Here is a 23,916-nt window from a genome sequence, read left to right as displayed (position 1 = left end):
ATTAGAAAATGGAAGACATACAAGACCACTGATAATCTCCCTCGATCTGGGGCTCCACGCAGGATCTCACCCCGTGGTGTCAAAATGATCACAAGAACGGTGAGCAAAAATCCCAGAACCACACAGGGGGACCTAGTGAATGACCTGCAGAGGGACCAAAGTAACAAAGGCTACCATCAGTAACACACTACGCCGGCAAAATCATGCAGTGCCAGACTTGTCCCCCTGCTTAAGCCAGTACATGTCCAGGCCTGTCTGAAGTTTGCTAGAGAGCATTTTGATGATCCAGAAGAGTATTGGGAGAAAGTCATATGGTCAGATGAAATCAAAATAGAACTTTTTGGTAAAAACTCAACTCGTCGTGTTTGGAGGAGAAAGAATGCTGAGTTGCATCCAAAGAACACCATACCTACTGTGAAGCATTGGTGTGGAAACATCATGCTTTGGGGCTGTTTTTCTGCTAAGGGACCAGGACGACTGATCTGTGTAAAGGAAAGAATGAATGGGGCCATATATCGTGAGATTTTGAGTGAAAACCTCCTTCCATCAGCAAGGGCATTGAAGAGGAAATGTGGCTGGTTCTTTCAGGATGACGATGATCCCAAACACACCATCCGGGCAACAAAGGAATGGCTTCGTAAGAAGCATTTCAAGGTCCTGGAGTGGCCTAGCCAGTCTCCAGATCTCAACCCCATAGAAAACCTTTGGAGGGAGTTGAAAGTCTGTGTTGCCCAGCGGCAGCCCCAAAACATCACTGCTCTAGAGGAGATCTGCATGGAGGAATGGGCCAAAATACCAGCAACAGTGTGTGAAAACCTTGTGAAAACTTACAGAAAACATTTGATCTCTGTCATTGCCAACAAAGGGTGTATAACAAAGTACTGAGATTAACTTTTGTTATTGACCAAATACTTAGATTCCACCATAATTTGCAAAAAAAAATCTTTAAAAATCAGACAATGTGCTTTTATGTATTTTTTTCTCATTATGTCTCTCATAGTTGAGGTATACCTATGAAGAAAATTACAGGCCTCTCTCATCTTTTTAAGTGGGAGAACTTGCACAATTGGTGGCTGACTAAATACTTTTTTTTACTCCACTGTGTTATATATATGAAGGTAAACAAATAAATAACACAAAATAAATATGAAACATTCTTTTATTTTATTAAAATGGTCCAAGCAACACTTCTGACACCATCCCTATATACATCTATATACTCTATAGTAAATGACCCTAACGGAAACTTTAAAATGAAAAAACATTTATTTATTTATTTAATGTTTTCCCAGATCACACAAAAATAAAATATGTACTAAAGGGAAAATAAAGCATAATGCATTAAAGGGGTATTCCAGGAAAAAACTTTTTTATATATATCAACTGGCTCCAGAAAGTTAAACAGATTTGTAAATTACTTCTATTAAAAAATCTTAATCCTTTCAGTACTTATGAGCTTCTGAAGTTAAGGTTGTTTTTTTCTGTCTAAGTGCTCTCTGATGACACCGGTCTCGGGAAATGCCCAGTTTAGAAGAGGTTTGCTGTGGGGATTTGCTTCTAAACTGGGCGTTTCCTGAGACAGGTGTCATCAGAGAGGACTTAGAAAAGAACAACCTTAACTTCATACGTACTGTTTAACTTTCTGGAGCCCGTTGATATATATAAAAAAGTTTTTCCCTGGAATACCCCTTTAAGGAAAAACAGTGCAAAAAACATAGCTAAAAAAAAAAAGATGTGTGTCACGCACCTGAATGTGGGCTGTCAAGAAACTGGATGTGGATCCTCTACCTGTGTGGCTGATAACTCGGACCGTATAGGGGAGCGGAGTCTAAGGTGCCGCTGGTCTTCACCAGAGCCCGCCGCAAAGCAGGATGGATTTGCTGCGGCAGACGACACCCAGGTCGCTACCCCCGACACGGCTGGACCAGACAGGTAACTGGGCAAAGCGGGGTACCAGAGGATCAGGCAGAGGCGTAGTCAATGTAGCAGAAGGTCTAGGCAAGCGGCAAAGGTTCGGATTCAAAATACGTAGCAGGAAGGTCAGAAAACACGGGTAGGCAAAACAGGCAATGGGAAAGCTGCAGGAGCGGAGTGAGGTAGGACGCCTTTTCTTGTCTGTTTGAGATTTCATACTGGTCATGGCACGAAGAAGTGAGAGATGAATCTTCTTCCAAATGGCGGTGAAGTCCCGTACTAGTTCATCAGCCATAGGGACTCCGGAGGAAGAAGGTAAGGGTAGAGGAGGACGAGGATGAAGTCCATAGACTGCATAGAAGGGTGAAGTTCCTGTGGATTCAGTATCCCTATGGTTGTACGAGAACTCAGCCCAGAGTAGAAGATCAGACCAGTCGTCATGGCGGGCGGAGACAAAGTGGCGAAGATAATCCCCCAAAATCTGATTCACCCTCTCAACTTGACCATTAGACTGGGGGTGATAGGCAGAGGAGAAATCCAGATTAACTTGAAGTTGTGAGCAGAGTGCCCTCAAGAATTTGGAGACAAACTGGACTCCTCGGTCAGAGACAATGGCCCTCATTTACTATTGCAAACCTGACATGTTTTGTCGGGTTGTGCACCAGATTCTGTTGCATTGTGGCAGAAATTCTGTCTGTGCCAGATTTTGCACCAGAATTTGCGACAGAATTAAAAAAAAACCCTGCCTAACTCTCTATTTTGCTAAGAATACCCGAAAAAGGGGCGTGGCCGCCGGGAAAAGGGGGCGTGGTCTCCGAAAACGGGCTTGTTCCCGACATTTTCACAAAAAAACAACATATTTATTAAGGTTTCCATATTAAATGTGGTGGATTTGAGCTGAGGAAAACCAGACAGATGAGAGCATGTGTAAAAAAAAAAAAAAAGCAAAGTGTAGGGAAAGTGGAAAATGTAGGGAAACCTTAGTAAATACCGTGGAAAATAAATTGTAGGGAATAAAAACCCACAAAAAAACCTACACTTAACTCTTAGTAAATAAGGGCCAATATGTGTCGGCAATCCATGGAGAGGTAAGATATGGGAAAGGAACAGTTTGGCAAGTTGAGGTGCAAATGGTAACCCAGGCAAAGGCACAAAATTAGCCATCTTAGAGAATCGGTCCACAACAACCCAAATAACTGTATTGCCGCTAGAAGAAGGAAGATCCGTAATAAAGTCCATTGCAATGTTAGACCAGGGCAGATCAGGAACAGGAAAAGCATGTAGTAGACCGGCAGGCTTAGCGCGTGGTGTTTTGTCCCGGGCACAAACAGAGCAAGAACGAACATAGTCCATGACATCCTGTTTCAGAGTGGGCCACCAATACTGTCGAGAAATTAGTTGGAAGGATTTACAGATACTAGCAGGACCTGCCAACAGAGAAGAATGACCCCATTTCAAGATCCGGCGTCTCAAACAAAGAGAAACATAAGTCTTCCCAGGGGGCAGACGCTGAAGACTTGCCGTTGCTGCGGAAATAAGATGATCCGGAGGGACAATATGTTGCAGATGGGGTTCCAGGTCTTGTACCTCAGAAAATCTAGATAGAGCATCAGCCCGAAGATTCTTCTCTGCTGGACGAAAATTAATAAAAAAGTTAAATCTGGAGAAGAACAGGGACCAGCGAGCCTGACGAGGATTGAGACGATGGGCTGACTGAATATAAAGCAGGTTCTTGTGATCCGTAAAGATGGTTATTGGATGCACAGAGCCCTTAAGAGATGACGCCATTCTTCCAAGGCCAACTTAATTACCAGGAGATCTCGATCTCCTATAGTATAATTTCTCTCCACTGGAGAGAAGGTCTTCAAGAAGAATCAGCAAGTCTTACCCTTGAGAGATCTTTGTGTCAAGACTGCTCCTGCACCGACAGAAGATGCATCCACCTCTAAAGTAAATGACGTGTCCAGATCAGGTCTTGACAACACTGGAGCAGATGCAAAGGCAGACTGTAACTTTTTGAAGGCTTCTTCGCCCTCTGGATTCCAGACCTTAGGAATGACAGCTTTTTTGGTTAGCGATACGATGGGGGCAACCAAGGTGGAATAGTGGGGAATAAACTGGCGATAATCATTGGCAAAACCAAGGAAGCGCTGAACCGCCTTCAGTACAGTTGGTTGAGGCCACTCCAGTACAGCGGATAACTTGTTAGGATCCATTCGTAGTCCTTGACTGGTAACAATATACCCCAGGAATGGAAGGCTGGTCTTTTCAAAGGTACACTTTTCTAGTTTTGCGTGGAGTTGTTTGTTTCGGAGATGCTGCAAAACTTGACGGAGATGGAGATGATGAGTGTGGAGATTGGGTGAATAGATCAGGATGTCATCCAAATAGACAATGACATAGGAGTAGAGAAGGTCCCGAAAAATGTAATTGACAAACTCCTGGAAGACTGCTGGAGCATTACATAGTCCGAATGGCACAACAAGATATTCGAAATGTCCATCTCAAGTATTGAACGCGGTCTTCTACTCGTCCCCTTCTCTTATACGAATTAAGTGATAGGCACCTCAAAGATCCAATTTGGAGAAAATCCTGGCACCTCGCAGACGGTCAAACAACTCCGAGATTAAGGGAGGGGTCTAACAGTTTTTAACTGTAATTTTATTCAATCCCCGGTAGTCGATGCAAGGACGCAACGACCCATCCTTCTTTTCTACGAAGAAGAACCCTGCTCCTGCAGGAGAAGAGGACTTCCCGATAAATCCTTTCGGTAGGTTCTCCTGGATATAGGTTGACATGGCCTGGGTTTTAGGGTAGATAAGGGCCCTGGGAGGTGTGGTGCCGGGCAGCAAGTCAATTGGACAGTCGTATGGATGATGTGGAGGCAAAACTTCAGCTTGCTTTTCCCTGAAGACATCAGCAAAATCCTGGAGAAATAAAGGTAAACCGGATAGAGGTCTAGACAAAGGTTCCAACTTGGTCCCACATATGTGAATGCAGTGATTGTTGCAGTGCGGACCCCAGCGAAGGACTTCTCCGGTTTTCCAATCCAGCTGTGGGGCATGGAGCTGCAACCAAGGTAGACCAAGCAAGAGTGGTGAAGTACAGTGTGGAAGTATGTAGAAGGACAAGTTCTCCCTATGAGAGACTCCGACCTGCATCAACAGGGGTTCTGTGCGGTATAGCACGGTACAGTCCATGTGAAGGCGTCCACGTGATGTTTATTAACAGATTATAAGCGTTTGTCATGGTTTCAAAGGACCTTAAAGTGCAAGTGTAAAATAAAATATAGAAAAAAGTACTAAAGGTCACATAAGTAAGCTAATGAGCAAAAAAAATTGTAACAATAAATGCAGATACATAGATACAGTACCAATTATTCCCAGCTCCAAGAAGAATCTTTTTTTGGTGTATGAAATAAATATTAATTTATAATAGTTTAAATTTTTTTTATATTCTTATTTGCATGAATATTGGTGTGCCTGTTTTTGTATGTTCTAGGGACTTTTTTTATTAGGGGTCAGAGTGTTTAAACCCCGACCGATCACTAAAATGACATGGTCCCATAGACTTAAACTGGAAGAAAAGGAAAAAAAAGCAAGAAGAAACATTCTTTCGGCAGATAAAAAACATTCGGCTCATCTAGTCTGTCCATTGTCTTGGTCACTCACCTGCTTAGCTAGATACAGCTTAGTGATAGGAGATCCCGCTTTTTCTGATTTACACAGGTTCAAGAGCTGCCAAGGAGCACAAAGCCAAAGAAAGATCAGGGGGATCCAAACCAGAACCGTCTGTTCGAAACATATTGGCAAATCTGGATCCGATCTTTCCAGCAGAGAAGAATTCTGTGAAAAGAACAAGACAGTCAGGATTCCAGGATAAAGTTGGAGCAAATAGCCAATACCCAGAATCTAGCCAATATTGTCCTAAACTTACAAAATGACACATGTTTTCCGGGCTCTACTTGCTTGTCAAAACCCATTTAGGACCATGAAGTCTGTGGACTCTTGGCAGAAATAAATTCAAGATATAATGGTCAAAGCAAGTCAAAGGCTGACCTGGGACATACAGTAAATGTGGGCTGTAAGAGGATAAATGTGCCGCTATTTCTATGGGAATGTGTGTAAGGTGGTGACACACCAGTGGAATGTCTCAAACATTACTGGTTTCCACACAGGTTTTTTTCTGTAATTGTTTGAGCCAAAGTCAGAAGTGGATTCAAAAGGAATGGGAAATATAAAGGAAGGACTTATACTTCTCCTTCCTACTGGATCCACTTCGGGCTTTTGCTCAAATACTGCAGTGGCAGATTTTCCCAAAAAAGACAGAAAAAAACGCGTGTAAACCTAGCCTAACAATTCTTTCTTTTTTTTTACTTCAGACATACAAAGTTAGTACAGGACCATTGATGGTTTCTCTCCCACTTGGTAGGTAAATACTCTTGAACACAGGAAAAGTTGCAGAATAGAGCTTCACTTTGCTTTATACTATACTATTTCTCTTTAAGGGTGCCGTCTGTCCCCGTTTTTTCCCCATTTAGGTTACGTTGTTGCTGCTTGTAAACGGATTACAAACGATTGTAAAATAATCCCATTGATGCCATTGGGATTTTTTTTACAATCCTTTCACATACGTTTGCACCCGTCTGCGCTCATTTTGTTTTTTTGTTTTTTTTTACGGGAAAAAAGACTGTGCATGCAGTATTTTTTCTCCCATCAAAAAAAGGAAGAAAAAACGTATACAGTAAACTTAACATTGCAGTCTATATAAAATGGATGAGCCTTTAATGTCATCCGTTTGCATCCGTTTTTTCAATCTGTTTTTTTGAACCATTTTTACTTCTGAGCATGCTCAGAACAAAAAAAATGTTTTTCGTTAATTAACTGAACAATAACGGATACAAACGGATACAAATGGATAACCTTTGCTGAAGTCCAGTCATGTCGTGCCTAAGTGTGTGTCCAGAGTCATAGGAGGCCTCAAGTCCAGTCTGCAGCCACAATCTACAAACCTGCAAGTAATCCACAGTCACAGTCTTGTCAGTCATCAGTCACAAGTCAATCAAGTCAAAGTCATCTGTCTAGTAGTGTTGAGCGCGAATATTTAGAATATAGTGACATATATATGTAATGACGAATATTCTTTTTTTTTTGCGAATTCATGCAAATTCATGCATATATTTATGCGAATATCGGCACTTCTAGACTGGACACTGATCCCTCCCTTCTTTTAGGTGAAAGGTATAATTGCGCATGCGCACTATGCGAATTTCATTACAAATTTTTGCATGGAAAAAAAAGAGAACAAACATAGCAAATATGTGAATTTCGCGAACATAGGACAAATATTCGTCCATATATTTGCAAAATATCGCGAATTGGAGTATGGCCCCTGTCGCTCATCACTACTGTCTAGTCAAGGTGGCCTGCACAAAATTGTCCACCTCTACTTCAAGTCCCAGCAAGCCCTTAAGGTCTCTGAAGTCCCTGGTCAACTCCGTGGGCTTGGCTGAACTGTATAGACTTTTCCACCTGTCCAACCTCAGTAAAGCTACCGTTATCCGTAACTTGGCGTTGGAGTCATTATTGCCCCCGTGCCTAGACCAAGATCCAGCGGTATACCTTTGGGTGGTATTGAGGATAAACCACGCCCTGGCGTCACAAACGCAAGGGGTTAATGCCATCTGCCCCTAGGGTAATTCCATCTGCCCTGCATCTCACACCCATACCACAAATGCTACTCTGTGTCTCTGGTAAATTACCCTCTACTGCAGACTACCACATCTAGATATATTTGTCAGTATTGCTTCAACTTTTTGTTTAGGATGAGCTTGAAACCTCAAGGTTCATCATGAATGCAAGCTAACTACCTTCATTCTGATCACCTATTGCTATGAATCTACACAAATGTACTAACACTGACAGACATTCTTAGCTAGAGTGCACAACTGGACCAATACGTGGCCAACACAGTTTGATTCAAGACACCACCTCTTTAGTAGTACCACTAGACCTAATTCTCAAATTTGTCAACAAAATTTGACATAGATATTGCAATTCTCTTTTCAAAGATAACTACAGATAACAACATTCTAGGTTTCTACAGAAGAAGGTTTCATTACAGTAACTGGTTTGGCCAACTGTACATGAATTTCCTTGTTTCCTCCAACCCTATTACACACATTAGATCTGCATGCTTTGTGGGTCTGTGATAAGGCCACTAGGCAACTGCTCCAAAATACAAACCTTCCGTGATGCGGGGGCCACATTTTTTGATGCTGTGGCCTACATTCAGCAACTCAGCTTCCTGGCTCGCACACACTTCAGTCTCTCATAGACTCACAAGCTCTTCGGCTTCTTCCAGTGAAGTCTATGAGGGCTCTACTGTTAGCTCTTTCACTTACAATTCCCTTGGATCTACAAATCCCAGTGCTGACATAAATTGCGCTTTACCGTGACAGTTTTTGGGACTTTAGTAGCTCACAGCATCATCTAGGTCAGTGGTCTCTAAACTGTGGACCTCAAGAAACTCCATCATCTGGAGGTCTACAGTTCGGAGACCATTGATCTGGGCCCTCCATCACTCTCCTTGGGTAGCATTTTACCCAATAAACACCATTTGTACTTTTAGTTTTGGCAAAACGAGTTTTATTGGGGAAGGTGCCACTCAGGACATCTATCTTTCTACAGTTTTTTTATTTTAATGGTGGCTGGCTTGGGCATAGCAGGTCTCTCCACTTGCCTTGTTGCTTACCGTACAAATACCATGGCACTGGCGCACAAATAAATACTTCCGGATGCCTCTCACATCACCTGACCCCACAATGGTGCAACGTGACAGCATAGAGCTTTTAGGACAACTGACTGATACCTCCTCCTGCGGAATTATCATCCACATGCACAGGGAATGGAGACCCTGCTGATGGACAGCAACCTTAAAAACCTCACAGACCGTAAGCTCTCGCGAGCAGGGCCCCCGCTCTTGTTTGAATATTTAGTGTGTTATATTTAATGTCTGATACTTTTCTTTATTTGTACCCTCAAAATTGTTAAAGAGTACCTCTCATAATCTTGTTACATTTTATAATCCTCCCAGATCACTGCCCCAATCATTATAAACCACCCCCTGCCTTTATTTTTATTATTTGTTAGTTTTCTACCTTGATATTTTTCTGTATTTTCTTCTCAGTCTCAGTCAGATTTACAGACTGGAAAGGGGCATTACCCAGCCAACGGCTGTCCGGGCATGTTGGGAGTTGTAGTTTTACAATATCTGGAGGTCCACAGTTCAGAGATCACTGGTCTAGATGATGTTGTGAGCAACTGAAGTCCCAAAAATGGCCATGGTAAAGCCCAATGTATGTCAGCACTGGGACTCTTAGATCCAAGGGTATAAGTACTGTGCTACATCTCCTTTAAAGTTTTCTCCCAGTACAGTGGCACTTCTGGCTAACAGGTGTGCGGGGGAACTAAAGCACAACCACAGTGTCCAACCATTCAAAAGCATACCAATTGAGTGATCATAAATGTGCCCTCCAGTGTGTGGATGAATAAGGACATTAGATTAAGAGTCCCTCTTTAGATAGAATTAGTTGCGTACAGCGCTGCGGAATGTGTTGGTGTAATGAGAAACAATAACTGTGCCTGCAATTCCCTTCAGACTGGATTGGAATTCATACAGCATATCTCACACAACCTTCCATGCATGGGCATATGCATATATATATATATATATATATATATATATACATACACATATCAGTACCCAACAAAAGTAACAAGTGCGAATAAAAAACAAACATACCCAGAACACGGAGCCGCAATAGTCATCCAAAGTCTTGGACATGTTTGGTGGTGCAGAGAGCTGCTCATAGAGTCCACCTGGCACAATATTGAGCCTTGAGATAGTTGAATGTCTTTATATTCCTCGTGGTTTATACCTGTACACTGTTATCACCCAGTGATTCAGCAAGTTAGGAGTTTCCCCACCCTCTGCACTCTCTCCAGTACTCTCTACTGAAGGGAAATCTCAGCTCATCAGAGTCCTATAGAACTATAGTTGGGTTAAATGTTAACCAATTTCACAACTGCAGAGCTTGTCCTCAAGAGTCTTATAAGGCAGCTCCTAGAGTTTACCTATTTGCATTTTTCTCACTTAAGTGTCTTTTCGGGAATTTACTGCTTTTCTCAATAATTCCATAGAGGCCCATCGCATCCTCAAGCCAACCATTCCAAACAAGTGCATACAAGGATACTAAAAAACAATGTGAGACTGGGGGATAGTAGTCACACCAGAAGTAAGGGATACACAAGTGATGTTGTAGGAAAGAGCAATATATGTATATTTGTAATATAAATTGGTTAAAAAATGTGTAAATTTTTGTCTCTGCAGCTATTGTCAAGCAGAGTTCTGTACACTGAGGACAAGCAGGGCTCTGTACACTGAGGACAAGCAGGGTTCTGTACACTGAGGAGAAGCAGGGCTCTGCACACTGAGGACAAGCAGTGCTCTGTACACTGAGGACAAGCAGGGCTCTGTGCACTGAGAACAAGCAGGGCTCTGTACACTAAGGACAAGCAGGGCTTTGTACATTGAGGACAAGCAGGGCTCTGTACACTGAGGACAAGCAGGGCTCTGTACACTGAGGACAAGCAGGGCTCTGTACACTGAGGACAAGCAGGGCTCTGTACACTGAGGACAAGCAGGGCTCTGTACAGTGAGGACAAGCAGGGTTCTGTACACTGAGGTCAAGCAGGGCTCTTTGCACTGAGGACAAGCAGGGCTCTGTGCACTGAGGACAAGCAGGGCTCTGTGCACTGAGGACAAGCAGGGCTCTGTGCACTGAGGACAAGCATGGCTCTGTACGCTGAGGACAAGCGGGGCTCTGTACACTGAGGACAAGCAGGGCTCTGTACACTGAGGACAAGCAGGGCTCTGTACACTGAGGACAAACAGGGCTCTGTACACTGAGGACAAGCAGGGCTCTGTGCACTGAGGACAAGCAGGGCTCTGTACACTAAGGACAACCAGGGTTCTGTACACTGAGGTCAAGCAGGGCTCTGTGCACTGAGGACAAGCGGGGCTCTGTACACTGAGGACAAGCGGGGCTCTGTACACTGAGGACAAGCAGGGCTCTGTACACTGAGGACAAGCAGGGCTCTGTACACTGAGGACAAGCAGGGCTCTGTACACTGAGGTCAAGCAGGGCTCTGTACACTGAGGACAAGCAGGGCTCTGTACACTGAAGACAAGCAGGGCTCTGTACACTGAGGACAAACAGGGCTCTGTACACTGAGGACAAGCAGGGCTCTGTGCACTGAGGACAAGCAGGGCTCTGTACACTGAGGTTCTGTGACACGCTCCGGGTTAACACAGCAGGATGATTGAGAAGCAAGGAGCCTGAACAGAGCCCTGCTTGTCCACCCTCACTTCCTGTGTTTGGACTCCTCATAGAGACACACAGGCAATAACTGCAGGGACACCATTTTTCCACCCAAAAATATACAATTTTTTTAACCAATGTATATTACAAATATACATATAATAGTATTACCTACATTTTATTATATAATTTTCAACAAAATAAAATTAATAAAAGTATTATTTTTTTTTAATGATAAATAGGGTGTTAAATTTGTTACCCATTTCATATGTGGCTGGTGTTGCCTGTATATTACAGCCTACACTCCCTAGCAATTTAATCCCCTATCAGTTGTCATGGCAGTCGGGGGTCTTTTGAAGACCACTCTGGCAGCCATGACAGATTTCCTCATCTGCTCTGCTATAGGCTTCAAAGGGGTTATGCTAAAGTTAAGGAATAGAACTAATTTCTTCCAAAAACAGCACCATGCCTGTCCTCAGGTTGTGTGTGGTATTACAACTTTGCTCCATTCACTTCAATGGAACTGACCAGTAATACCACCAACAACCAGAGGACATGCTGTTCTAACTGATCTAATGTATATGTGTCCTTTTTAGCAGCCCCCTCTGACATTCTTATCCCCAAAGGGGATGCTTTGAGAAGGCAGTCCCATTATCAAGAAGCAATAATATGCTAAAAAGAACATTTATTTGCAATATGGGCATTATTTTCATCCCTAAAATGTTTAATGCCTATTCAGCCCAGTCTCTTATTCCAACCACTTTCAACACAGACTGTAAGAATATTATATTCCCAAACATGCAGGACTCAAATTCACAATTCTTTGTCAGATAAGCATCCGGCTGGATTCAGAATGGCTGTCACTATAAACAGGCATCTGGGGTCCAATGTACAAACACAAGTCATTTATCTGTTAATTATTAGAGAGAGGAGAAAGTAATTCTGCTTAACGCTTCAGGAATAGGTTGTATAACAGGTTACAAACGTTTATGTGTGTGCAACCATAAATGAATACTTATGACCCGATGCTGTGTCCCAGAACCTGTGTCCCAGCTACAACAATGTGATGTGTTTGGGATATCGTGAGCTATGTTGCATAACTGTCTTTTCGTGTAATGTACTGCCATTACAGCATACATTGAGTTATTACAAAGGTGTAAGGCTTAAACATTTACAAATTCAGCACAAGATGAGTAGATCATTGGTCACATGATACACACTCCTCAGCTACTTTCTATGTAGAAACTTCTGAAAAGGCTGAGGGAGGAGTTCCCCAGTCCAACCCCTTCTTTCTTGAGCACTGGATCGAAAAACAATTTAGTTTGCCTGAGTACAGGAAGGTTAGAGGAAGTCTCCTAGCTCGGCTCCTGCTGGGAAGACCAGTCATTTAAAAAAAGAAGTGTATGTACCTAGTCAGTGTACCAAGTGTACCTACTAAATTCAGTTCAGGACTGTTCAGGGACCTGCAAAAATTAAAGGGGGAGATTTATCAAAACCTGTCCAGAGGAAAAGTTGCTGAGTTACTCATAGCAACTAATCCGATTGCTTCTTTCATTTTCAGAGGGCTTTTTAAAAACGAAAGAAGCAATCAGATTGGTTGCTATGGGCAACTCAGCAACTTTCCCTCTGGACAGGTTTTGATAAATCTCCCCAAAGTCTTTTTCAAGTGTAACCCCTATGGGTGATTACTGCTGTAGTGCCTAAAAATGCACAGTAGATGGTGGGCTACAACTACAAATGAGCTGGGCACAATTTTACTGAAGATGGAGTTTTGTGATCACGGGATCAGCAGCTGTGGTGGCCCAGTACAGGAGTTGCACCCCTGTACCCTAGCTGCCCTGTCCATACTTCATACAGTGACCCCTGGGCCCCCCTGCACTTGTGTTCTACCTACTCCCTTAAATGCTTATGTTATGCAGTATGATGTACATAGAATGTTATAGCTTTAAGACCTGTTGTCATGTGATTAACCTGTTGTCATGTGATTGTAACCCAGGGAGATATCAGTGACCATGTGACCTAAGTGTGACCTGTGGGACCCCTCTTAGTCTCCCCCATATAAGCCCTGGGTGAAGCTAGCTTGCTCTCTTTAAGTCTTTGCTGAGTTGCAGCAAGGCCAAGTCCTAGGTGTGTGTCTGGAGTCCAGAGGAGGCCTAAAGTCAGTCAAGCAGCCATGGATTCTCAAGTCCATTGCCCCACAGGTCAAGTCAAAGCCTGGTAAGCTACAGAAAGGGTGAAGTCAGTCATATTCTGTCATAGTCAAGTCAGTCCAAGTCATCCTGTCTCAAGTCAGTGTGGCCTGCATCCAAATTGTCCAAGTCCACTATAAGTTCCAGCAAACCCTAAGGTCTCTGAAGTTACTGGCACGTCCGTGGGCCTAGCCAAGCTGTATAGACTGTTACACCTGTCTGACTCAGTACAGCTGCCGTTGCTCTGTAACTTGGCATCGGACTCATTATTTGCCCCCGTGCCTAGAACAGGATCCAGCGGTATTCCTTCGGGTGGTGTAGAGGGTAAACCCTGCCCTGGTGTCACGAACACAAGAGTTTCATGCCATCTGCCCTTAGTTTAATTCCATCTGCAATGCATCACACCCTCACCACAACTTTTGATATCCTACGAACAGGATATGGGTGTGCACCTTATGCCTAAAGTACCCCCCAAGTCTGAACTGTGTCCAGTATTGCAGAGTAAAATTCACAAGCCGATGCTAACAAAGTTTACGCCAGAAAGTGTACTGGACTTTGTTAGTGAGAAGTGTTTAATCTGAGGCGCTTATGAAATAGAGGGGAAGGTGAAGAAGAGACTGTCATCTGCCATTGTGAACTGTATAGAGTCTGTACCTGGTTAACTTTGTCCGGTGTTTCCAGCACGCGAGCGGTGGCAGCTCCGCTCCATCAGTTCCCAGCGGTGACGCCTCTTCAGTACAGTGAGGAGGAACTGAAGAGCCACCCTGTGTTGCACAGGGGAAGATTTTGCCGACCGGACAAAAACAGGAAGTTCCCTGGGCGCAGCCATATTGGAGGCTCCGGTTGCTGTGCTTGTCTCCGGCTGTCATCTACCAAGTACCTGTGAAAACAAGTTGTGATGAGGGAAGATGTTGTTACCTTAAGGGCAGATGGCAATAACCCCTTGTATTCGTGATGCCAGGGCGTGGTTTATCCTCCATATCACCCGAAGTTATACCGCTAGATCCTGGGCTAGGCACGGGGGCAATAATGACTCCGATGCCAAGTTACGGATAACGGTAGTTTTACTGAGGGTAGACAGATGGTAAAGTCTATACAGTTCAGCCAGGGCCCACGGAGGTGACCAGTGACTCAGAGACCTTAAGGGCTTACTGGGACTTGTAGTAGAATGGGACAATTTAGTGCAGGCCACGCTGACTAGACAGTTGACTTTGACTTGACTGCCTTGTGACTGACAATGCTGTGACTGGCTTAGGCTGGGTTCACATCACGTTTTCTCCCATACGGGAGCGCATACGGCAGGGGGGAGCTAAAACCTTGCACTTCCTTATGCCTTCGTATGCGCTCTCGTATGTAATTCATTTCAATGAGCCGGCCGGAGTGAAACATTCGGTCCTGTCGGCTCATTTTTGTGCTGTATGCGCTTTTTCGCCGGACCTAAAACTGTGGTCAACCACGGTTTTAGGTCCGGTTGTAAAAGCGCATGTGGCGCAAAAATGAGCCGACCGGACTGAACGTTTCACTCCAGCCGGCTCATTGAAATGAATTCCATATGGGAGCACATAGAAAGGCATACGGGAGTGCAAGGTTTTAGCTCCCCCCTGTCGTATGCGCTCCCGTATGGGAGAAAATGTGATGTGAACCCAGCCTTACTTGTAGCTTGTGGCTGCAGACTTGACTTGAGGCCTCCAATGACTCTGGACACACACACTAGGACTCAACTGCACTGGACCTCAGCTTAGCAGAAGAGCAGAGCTCAAAGAGAAAGAAGCTAGCTCCTCCCAGGGCTTATATGGGGGTGACTAGCAGGGAGCCATAGGTCACCCATGGGGTCACCTGGTCACTGGTACCTCCTGGGTAACAATCCCATGGTACATTTCTTAAAGCAACAACACATTATATATTATAATACATAGCAAAACATATATACAGGGGGAAACAAGTACAAGGGGCCCAGGTGACTCTGAAGAGAGGCTGCCAGACAGGGCAGCAAGGATGCGGGGTAACACCTCCCGTACTGGGCCACCACATGCCCGCTGCAGCGCAAACTCTACAAACAACAACGATTGTTAAATACCAAGTCTCCGGTGCCTGAAGCTGTCAGTACTGCCACGTTATTGTCTGCAAGTCTGGTCGCAAGACTGTCCATTACCAGGTACCTGCAAAATAGAGGGGGAGTATCCACTACAGTACCCCCATTAGCCAAACCAGAGTTGCTGCAGCACTTCAGCAATCATCTTTTTTTTTTATTTTTAAACACATTTTATTGAAAATTTTCAAGAAAAAGAGGAGAAAAACAATATAACAATCCAACTATAGAGCAAGATAATTGCCATTTGGATACAGAGCCGTGCAATAGGGTCATTAGGACATGTAGATATATGGTCTGATACATGAACAATATGCAGTCAGAACAGTATTTCATCACACCAACAATGGAGCCACACAATTTAAGAATCCCATTTAAACGTGTGTGCATAGACATTGTAAACGTGTACCCCCTTGACGGATATATCAATGGTGTATACATGGTGGAAGTTGCAAGGCCCCTAAGGTATTCCCGATGACTCCCAAACAGTACCACTCAGTGGAACTCAAGGGCCTTGCTATTTCTGCAATAATGCTCTAGAATAAACACTTCCCATTTATCAAAGAATTTGGTAGTGCGTGTGGTCTTATGTCTCTCTGAGTCAAGCCTATCGAGGTTACATAGACGTTTCATTTGGGAAGTCACCATAGAAATAGTAGGGGGTGAGGATGACAGCCATGAATCAAAAATACATCTCAATGCCACCAATAGTATAATATGGACCAATTGGGGTACTTTCGGTAGGGAGTGCCGTGAGTGGTCAGGGTCAGGTGGTCTGAATTGATGAAACAGTAGAGCTCTTGGAGAGTTAGGCAGAGTCACATTCCATGTTTGTGTAATATAAGTGAGCAATTGTCTCCAGTAAGGTACTATGTGAGAACAAGTCCAAATGCCATGCCAAAGGTCAGTTAGGGGAGTGGAACATTTGGGGCAGGCAGTGATCCTATCCGGGAAATTGGGGGTTGGTAAGATGTTAAAACCATAGATCGCTCTATGAACTAGTTTAGAGTACGTTTCTCACCAGCGTTCATTAATGACACACCTACGAATGATCGACCACCCACGTAATACACAATCGGAGATATCCGCATCAGGAATCCATTTGGACCAGGATGCAAATATTTTAGAGGGGTCTGTCTTGAACAACAACTTTTTAAGTGTCGCGTATATGGAGGATATTGACAGTTTATGAGGAACCGAACCAATAAGGTAGTCTAAGGCATGGTCATGTGTTTCTATCTCAGGGTTGCGTAGGCGTGAGGGAAAAAAAGAATATATCTGATTTAAAGGGAATATATGTGTGGGGGGCAGGTGAAAGGTGTTCAATAAGGTTTGAGGAGATAGCCAGCGTGTGTTGGGTTTATCAATAAGATCGCATGCATGGGATAGACCCTGGCGTGCCCACAAAGTTAATGTGTGTGTAGGGATGGTTACAGGCAATTCGGGATGACAAGTTAGCGGGTGATATTTAGAGACCAGGAATGGTAGTTTAAATAATTTACGAACTTCCTTCCATAGAAGGACAGATCATTTCATTAAGCTGGGCATTTTCGCATAAGCGGTGTGTAAAAGGAACCGCAGGTCCCAGGGGTGCGCCAGTGCCCTTTCCAAATCACCCACCACATGAAAGGAAGAGCCATGAATCCAATCAATCACAAAACGAAACAAGCAAGAAAGATTGTATCCGTTCACATTAGGGAAATTTAGTCCCCCCTCCTGTTTGTCTAGCATTAATTTGTGTAGAGCAATGCGGGGACGCTTGCCAGCCCATATAAATTTAGTGAAGGCCGAATTTAATTTACGTATGTCTGCATGTTTAAGGAGTAGCGGTAAGGTCTGGAGTGGATATAAGAGCCACGCGAAACTAATCATTTTAACTAAATTACATCTCCCCATGAAGGTTAGAGGAAGGCCAGCCATCTCGTCAGTTCTGTGCATATTTTGGATATGATTGGGGGGAAGTTAAGCGAATAAATCGTATCAGGATTTTTTCCCACTTTGATCCCCAAATATGTAACCGAGGAGTTCGCTATGCGTATACCCAATTGAGTTATATTAGCCAACCATCGTGGCGGGTGTATACCCAGCGGAAGTAGTTCCGATTTGGAGACGTTGACCTTATATCCCGAGAAGGTGCCAAAGAGGGTTAGGTGGTCTAAAATAATATGCAGCGAGGTGCTTGGGTCATTTAAGAAGAGCAAAATGTCGTCTGCGAACATGGTAAGTCTCTGATTGCGCTAGAGGTTCCAATGCAAGGTCGAAGAGAAGGGGCGAAAGAGGGCAACCCTGTCTTGTCCCTTTAAATAACGCAATGGGTGATGACAGTATCCCTGGCGTGTAGATCCTGACCGCGGGCGCCCTATTTACTCCCGTTAAATAATTACGAAATGCACCGTGTAGGCCTGCCCGGTCCAGCACCATCTCCAACCTGTCCCATCTCAAATTATCGAACGCCTTTTTGGCGTCGAGAGCCAATAGCGCTGGTCGATCTCCCAGTTGAGGGCTATGCTGGAGCCGGTCCAAGACTGTCACGACCGTTCTGATATTCATGGTTGCGGATCGTTGTTTGATAAAGCCTACCTGGTGAGTACCCACTAGTGTCGGCATGAACCGCGCCAGTCTGTCTGCTAGAATTTTGGACAAGATTTTGACATCCTGGTTTATCAATGATATGGGCCTGTATGAGCCGGGATCCCTTAAGTCTTTACCCTTTTTAGGCAACACTTTAATGTAGGCCATAGCGCTTCATCAGGGATATTGCCCGTAGATAGAAATTCCTTGTATACATCGGTAAGTAGCGGTGAAAGTTGTGGTAAAAGTGATTTAAAGAATTCCCCAGTGTACCCATCAGGGCCTGGCGCTTTATTGTTATGCAAGTTGCGGATGACAGCCTGAATTTCTGCCTTCGTGACTGGAGCATTAAGCACCTCCCTCTGATCATCCGACAGAGAGGGGAGATCAAGACTCCTCAAAAATGTTTCCCCTGCAGGTAGGTTAGAAGGGGAGTCTGCATATAAAGTGACATAAAAGTTTTCTAATATTTTATTAATAGCATGAGGATCGTGTTTTAAAGTACCCGTTGAGTCCCTAAGTGTAGTTATGTGGGAGGGGAGCTGTCTCCCTTTCGCCAGGCAAGCCAAAAGACGTCCAGCTTTATTGACGTGACGGAAGAGATCAACCTCAAATTGGGATCTTTTCATACGTTCATGTCTGTCCAGCCATATCTCATAGTCAGATTTGGCCTGTTTCCATGCCTCCTTATGTGATTCATTCGGGGAATTAAGAAAATGAGCGTAGGCTTCCTGTAGGCGAGAGCTGGTGGCGTGAAGTTGTGTGCGGGATTAGCGCTTTAGTGCCGAGATATGGGCCATCAATCGTCCCCTGAGTACTGCTTTCCCCGTTTCCCAGAACAATACCGGGTTTTGCCTGTGTGAGTCATTAGTAGTCGAAAATTTCAACCACCAGGCCCTAAGTAACTCCACAAAGTCCTCGTCTTTTGTCAGATAGGAAGGAAATCTCCAAAGTATATAATTTCCCTTGGGATAAGAGGGAAATAGGTGCAAGATTATTGGGGCATGGTCTGATAATGCCAGATCTCCAATGTCCACCGAACACAATTAATAGCTCAACTCCATGTTCATAAGAAAATAATCTAATCTAGACCATGATTCGTGGACACTGAAGAAATGCGTAAACTCTCTATCGTCCGGATGAGTAAGTCTCCAGGTATCCACTAAGCCCAATTGGTCCATGAAGGGTGCGAGAACACAATCCCGAGCTCTCGGTAGTGGGTTATGAACATTAGGATTGTTCCGGTCTACTCGGACATCCAGAATGGTATTCAGGTCGCCCCCTATCAGTTTTCTGTCTACTGTATCCGATTGGATCTCAATAGCTAATTCCCTAAAAAAAGATCCACTCTCCCCATTAGGTGCGTAGATATTGTATAGGCTTAGGATCTCTACATTGTGTTCTATGGTGAGGTGTGATACTCTGCCATCTGAGTCAGTGCTGTGAGAAATAAGAGAAAAGGCAAATGACTTGTGTAATAGTGTGAGGACTCCCGCTTTGCCGTCTTTGGCAGAGGACCCGTAAACCTGACCCACCCATTGTTGACGCATCCTGAAGAAATCCTGGTCTGTTAGGTGGGTGTCTTGTAATAATACAATATCTGGAGAATAAGACCTCTTTAGGAAGCGTAAAAACAATCTTCGCTTGTGTGGGGACCTAATGCCCTTCACATTCCAGGATATTATTTTAAGCATAACAAAACCCTGCTAATGAGACCGGCAGATATATACCAGAAAACACTAAAGAATATGCAGTCGGAAGAATGCATGTCATAGTAGTGACTAAAAGAAACCAATGTGTGTTCTGACTATAACATGTAGCCATAGTGTGTGGTATGAATCCCATGTCCTGCAAAGAAAAACAGCGTGGAGAATAATGCAACATAGTCATCATAATGAAAGCATAAACTAAAACAACCAAAAAAACGCTAATGATAACCCAGTGGGCCAACAGATGGAACCAGTCGCACCAGTTCGGGTTAAGAGACTTCCTTTTTTCAGATGACATAGGTAGCACCAAAAACAGCAAGGCAATGAGTCCCCCCGCCCCCTCCCCCCAACTAATCGGCTCCGAGACCCGGAGATATCAACGTTAGAAAACATGCGAGAGACCCGTTAACCCAGGGAGAAGTAGTCTCCATTCTTGGCCTCTTGCGATGGTATGCCCCCTCCGCAAAAAGAAAAATATACAAACATAGTAGAATAATAGGAGAGGAGAAGAAAAACCTGTTCCCAATGGCTCGGGTACCGGTCGGTCTGTCCAAAAGGCAGGATCAGTCAGCGAGGCAGTGCAAAAAGGGAGACAAGTCTCAGTCCGGTGAGGAGGTGCGTTCCCCGTCGTGTCCATTCCTTGGAGAGCGTTGTCTACGTCGGCGGCTTCTCAGCGCAGGAGAGCATGCTACATCTCTGGCAGGTGATCTGAAGCGGTCGTCTCGCCTGGAAGAGCGGGATCTCCTACTCGGTGTAGTGCGTGCAGATCTTCTGAATGAGGAATTCAGGATTTGTTCCAAAGATGACTGGAATCTGTACTTGGCTTTAAAGAGTGTAGTACAGATGGAGCTGAAAGCTCGTCTTCGTTTAGCCACCTCCACAGAGAAGTCTTCAAATATGAGAAGGCACATACCCTGGACTACAAGGGGTTGGGACAGTTGTCTGTAAGCACGTAATATCTCCACCTTATCATTGAAGTCCAGGAGTTTCAAAATTACTTGCCGAGGACGATGCGCCAAAGCTGCAGGACCATTTGAGGGCGGATCTGGAGGTGGGCCGATCCTGTGTGCCCTTTCCACCTGGCAGGGGTGCGACAGGCCCAGTGTTTTGGGTAAATCCCTCTCACAGAACCGTTGCAGATCAGCTGGATGGATAGATTCTTGCACACCAACTATGCGCAGGTTATTTCTTCTGGACCTGTTTTCAAGGTCCTCCATTTTCTCTGATACTCTGGACAGTTCAACCTCTGCCGCTTTCAATCGTCGTTCCATAAGAGAATCGCCATCCTCCAAGTGCGACACCCTCTGTTCGATGTCAGTGATTTGCCCTGTATGAGCAGACACTTCCAGAGTCAGGTTCTGTAAGGTAGCTTTGAGTACCTCCTCAACGATCTGTTGCACATTAGGGGTAATGCGGAGTGCCATTTCAGTGGCCAGCAGTTGGTAGTCAATGTGGACTGGCAATCCTTGTGAGGCAGAAGGCTGGCTTGTGTGTGATGCACCCTCAGAGGTGTTATTTAGAGCTATCCACCTGTCCTGAGGGTAGGGCACTGGCAGGTGAGGGGGCTGACAAAGTGACCTCCATTTCCCCCTGAGAGTCCTCTGTGTGTGGAGAGGGCAGAAGATGCTGTGGAGGTGCAGCGCAGACCGCCCGCGTCACTGCAGTGTTCTCAGACGCGGTCGCGGCCATTTTGTGTGAGCCGTCGGCTGTTTTCATGGCGGAGGCCGGTGGCGGCGTTGCGGGCGGGCCTCCACTGCGCTGAATGAAGCGCTCCATACCTGGCGGTGAGCTGCGTCTCCGGGGGCCTGTCACCGGGACGAGAGGGCGTATGGAGCCGGGCACGGGCAGGTACAAGCTGGGGAGGTGCGGGAGCTCACTGCAGAAGCTCCTACATCGGCCGCGCCGGAACCGGAAGTCCTCAGCAATCATCTTAAAGGGGAATGTACCTTATTCTTCTTAAAGTGACAGTGCACTCAAAAAACAACAGGATGTCTGAACCCAGCACCACCACAGATCAACCAGGTGCCAGTGCCCCCTAATCTCCAGCAGCAAGATCATCACCTGTTCCAGTAGCCAGGGTCCTGCCCCCCTTGCCTGCAGTCAACATCAACAGTCCTGGTGTTCCAGCATCTGCATCGGTATTCATGGGGAACTCTGTCCTTCCTACCTACAATGGAGACCCCTTTACCCTGAGGGATTTCAATGAGAGGATCCAGAGTTTGTTTGTCTTTTACTCTTTCCCTCCTAACCAAGAGGTGCAATTGCTAACAGGACAACTCTAGGGACAGGCACTAGAGGAAGTCCGCACCTGGCCAGCATCTGAAAAGGCAACGGTGGAGAAGATCTTTGAAGAACTGTACCAGGTATTTGAGTCACATTCTCCATCTGAGGTACATCTCCAGCTGTATGAAAGGCGGCAAAAGCCAGGTGAGACCTTGAGAGTTTATGCTGTAGCCCTAGAGACTGTCCAAAAACTAGATGGTATAACTCCCGAGCAGGGCAACAAGGTGTTGATGGACAGATTCATTGATGGAGCCCATAACAAGTGGGACAAGGCACAATTGAGAATTTTAGCAGTCCAAAACCCTAATATGTCATTCCCTGCTTTGAAAAGACTGGCTATCCAAGTGATTGAGTCCGGGACTGAGTTAAAGGAAGTTTGTACTCCCCTTGCACCTGTTCAAGAGCCACTAGGGGTTTTAGCCAGGCCTATTCCATCACCATCCCCTGTCCCCGCCCCAGGGCAACCCACTTTGCCAGCCAACACAGCCTTAGATCTACAGAGCGTTAAGCAGGACATTGAGCAATTGACCAAGGCATGTGAAAGAGCTTGCCATCCGGCCTGCTCCACCTGACTGTGAACCACCCCTGCCTAGGTAACCTGCCCCTGCTCCCCGCAATCCCAATTACTGTAATCCTCCACCTAATAGATATTCGAGGACTCGGAGACCTTTCTGCACCTACTGTAATAAACCTGGCTATTGGAAAATGCAGTGCTGGGATTTAAAAGGATTCACCCTGAGGTCGAGGACCGGCCCTCAGGAAAACAGTCACCAGGTACAACTCCCGAACGACCTAAATCAGGACTCTCACTTTATGTCACTTCCTGCCCCCGTGTAACAGTTATTGTAGAAGGTGTACCTTTAGAGGCATTAAAAGATACAGGGTCACAAGTGTCTACCATATCTAAACTTGTTTTCCATCAGCATTGGGATGCTAGTTTATTATGTGACCCTGATGATGTTAATTTCAGGGTAGTTGCAGGTAATGGGCAACCAGTCCCCAGACATGGATACTGGGAGCAAACCATTCAGTTGGGAGAGCAGGGAGTGATTGTAACTAATGTGACAGATAAGGGGTCTGCTGAGTTTATATTGGGGATGAACATTATGAAAAATTGTTTCACTGAGATATTAGATGCTTTGTATGCCTCTCTTCCCTATATGTCCCCTTCAGACCAGCGAGCTGTGCAGCACCACTTAAAAGTTCTACAGGTGGAGCAAAAGTATACCAACAAGCAAGGTGAAATCTGCAGTTAGAAGATCATCCTCTTGTCCGAGCAGCGAGAAGTCTCATCACTGTCTCCAACGGGAGAGTCCCGGTGCGATTAGTGAACCTGTCTGATTCTGCTACTGTCTTACCCAAATACACTCCAGTAGCTCAGTTGTACCTCCTAGAGCCAAAATACATTGTGACAGAACATTTGGTGGCCCGACAGGGTGCAGCTCAAGTTTCGGGGGGGTCCAGTGCTACCCCCCCCCCCCCCCCCAGCCCTGGTGGGCACAGCTCCAAGTTGGGGATGACACTACCCCAAAAGACCAAGTCAATGGAGTCATCAATGTTGCCAAAAGGTATCACAAAGCTTTCAGCAAACACCCCACTGACTTTGGGAAGACTTCAATGATCCAGCACCGTATCCTTACAAGCGACAGTCCGCCTATCAAAGAATGGCGCCAGGCATGTATCAGACCGTCAAGAAGATGCTGGCTGACATGAAAGAGGCGGAAGTGATACAGGAAAGTCAGAGTCCCTGGGCGGCGCCACTTGGCCTGGTCAAGAAGA

At 45.1% G+C, this 23,916-nt stretch overlaps 1 protein-coding gene across 1 annotated transcript in view; it reads right to left on the bottom strand.

The window, feature by feature from the left end:
• Window positions 1–9,847, bottom strand: part of LOC130281575 (ATP-binding cassette sub-family C member 2-like) — a 68,385-nt gene extending 58,538 nt beyond the window's left edge. Inside the window, exons 1-2 of the mRNA XM_056528918.1 lie at window positions 9,718–9,847; window positions 5,586–5,759 (exon numbers count right to left, since the gene is read on the bottom strand). Of these exons, the coding sequence (XP_056384893.1) occupies window positions 5,586–5,759; window positions 9,718–9,759 (216 nt within the window). The 5' untranslated portion in view covers window positions 9,760–9,847. The remainder of the gene's footprint in view (window positions 1–5,585; window positions 5,760–9,717) is intronic.
• Between the last annotated feature and the right edge of the window lie 14,069 nt (window positions 9,848–23,916).

Source organism: Hyla sarda, chromosome 7, assembly GCF_029499605.1.
Source record: "Hyla sarda isolate aHylSar1 chromosome 7, aHylSar1.hap1, whole genome shotgun sequence".
Lineage (NCBI taxonomy): Eukaryota > Metazoa > Chordata > Amphibia > Anura > Hylidae > Hyla > Hyla sarda.
The sequence above is the reverse complement of the archived record's forward strand: the minus strand, read 5'-3'. Positions and strand labels throughout refer to the sequence as shown.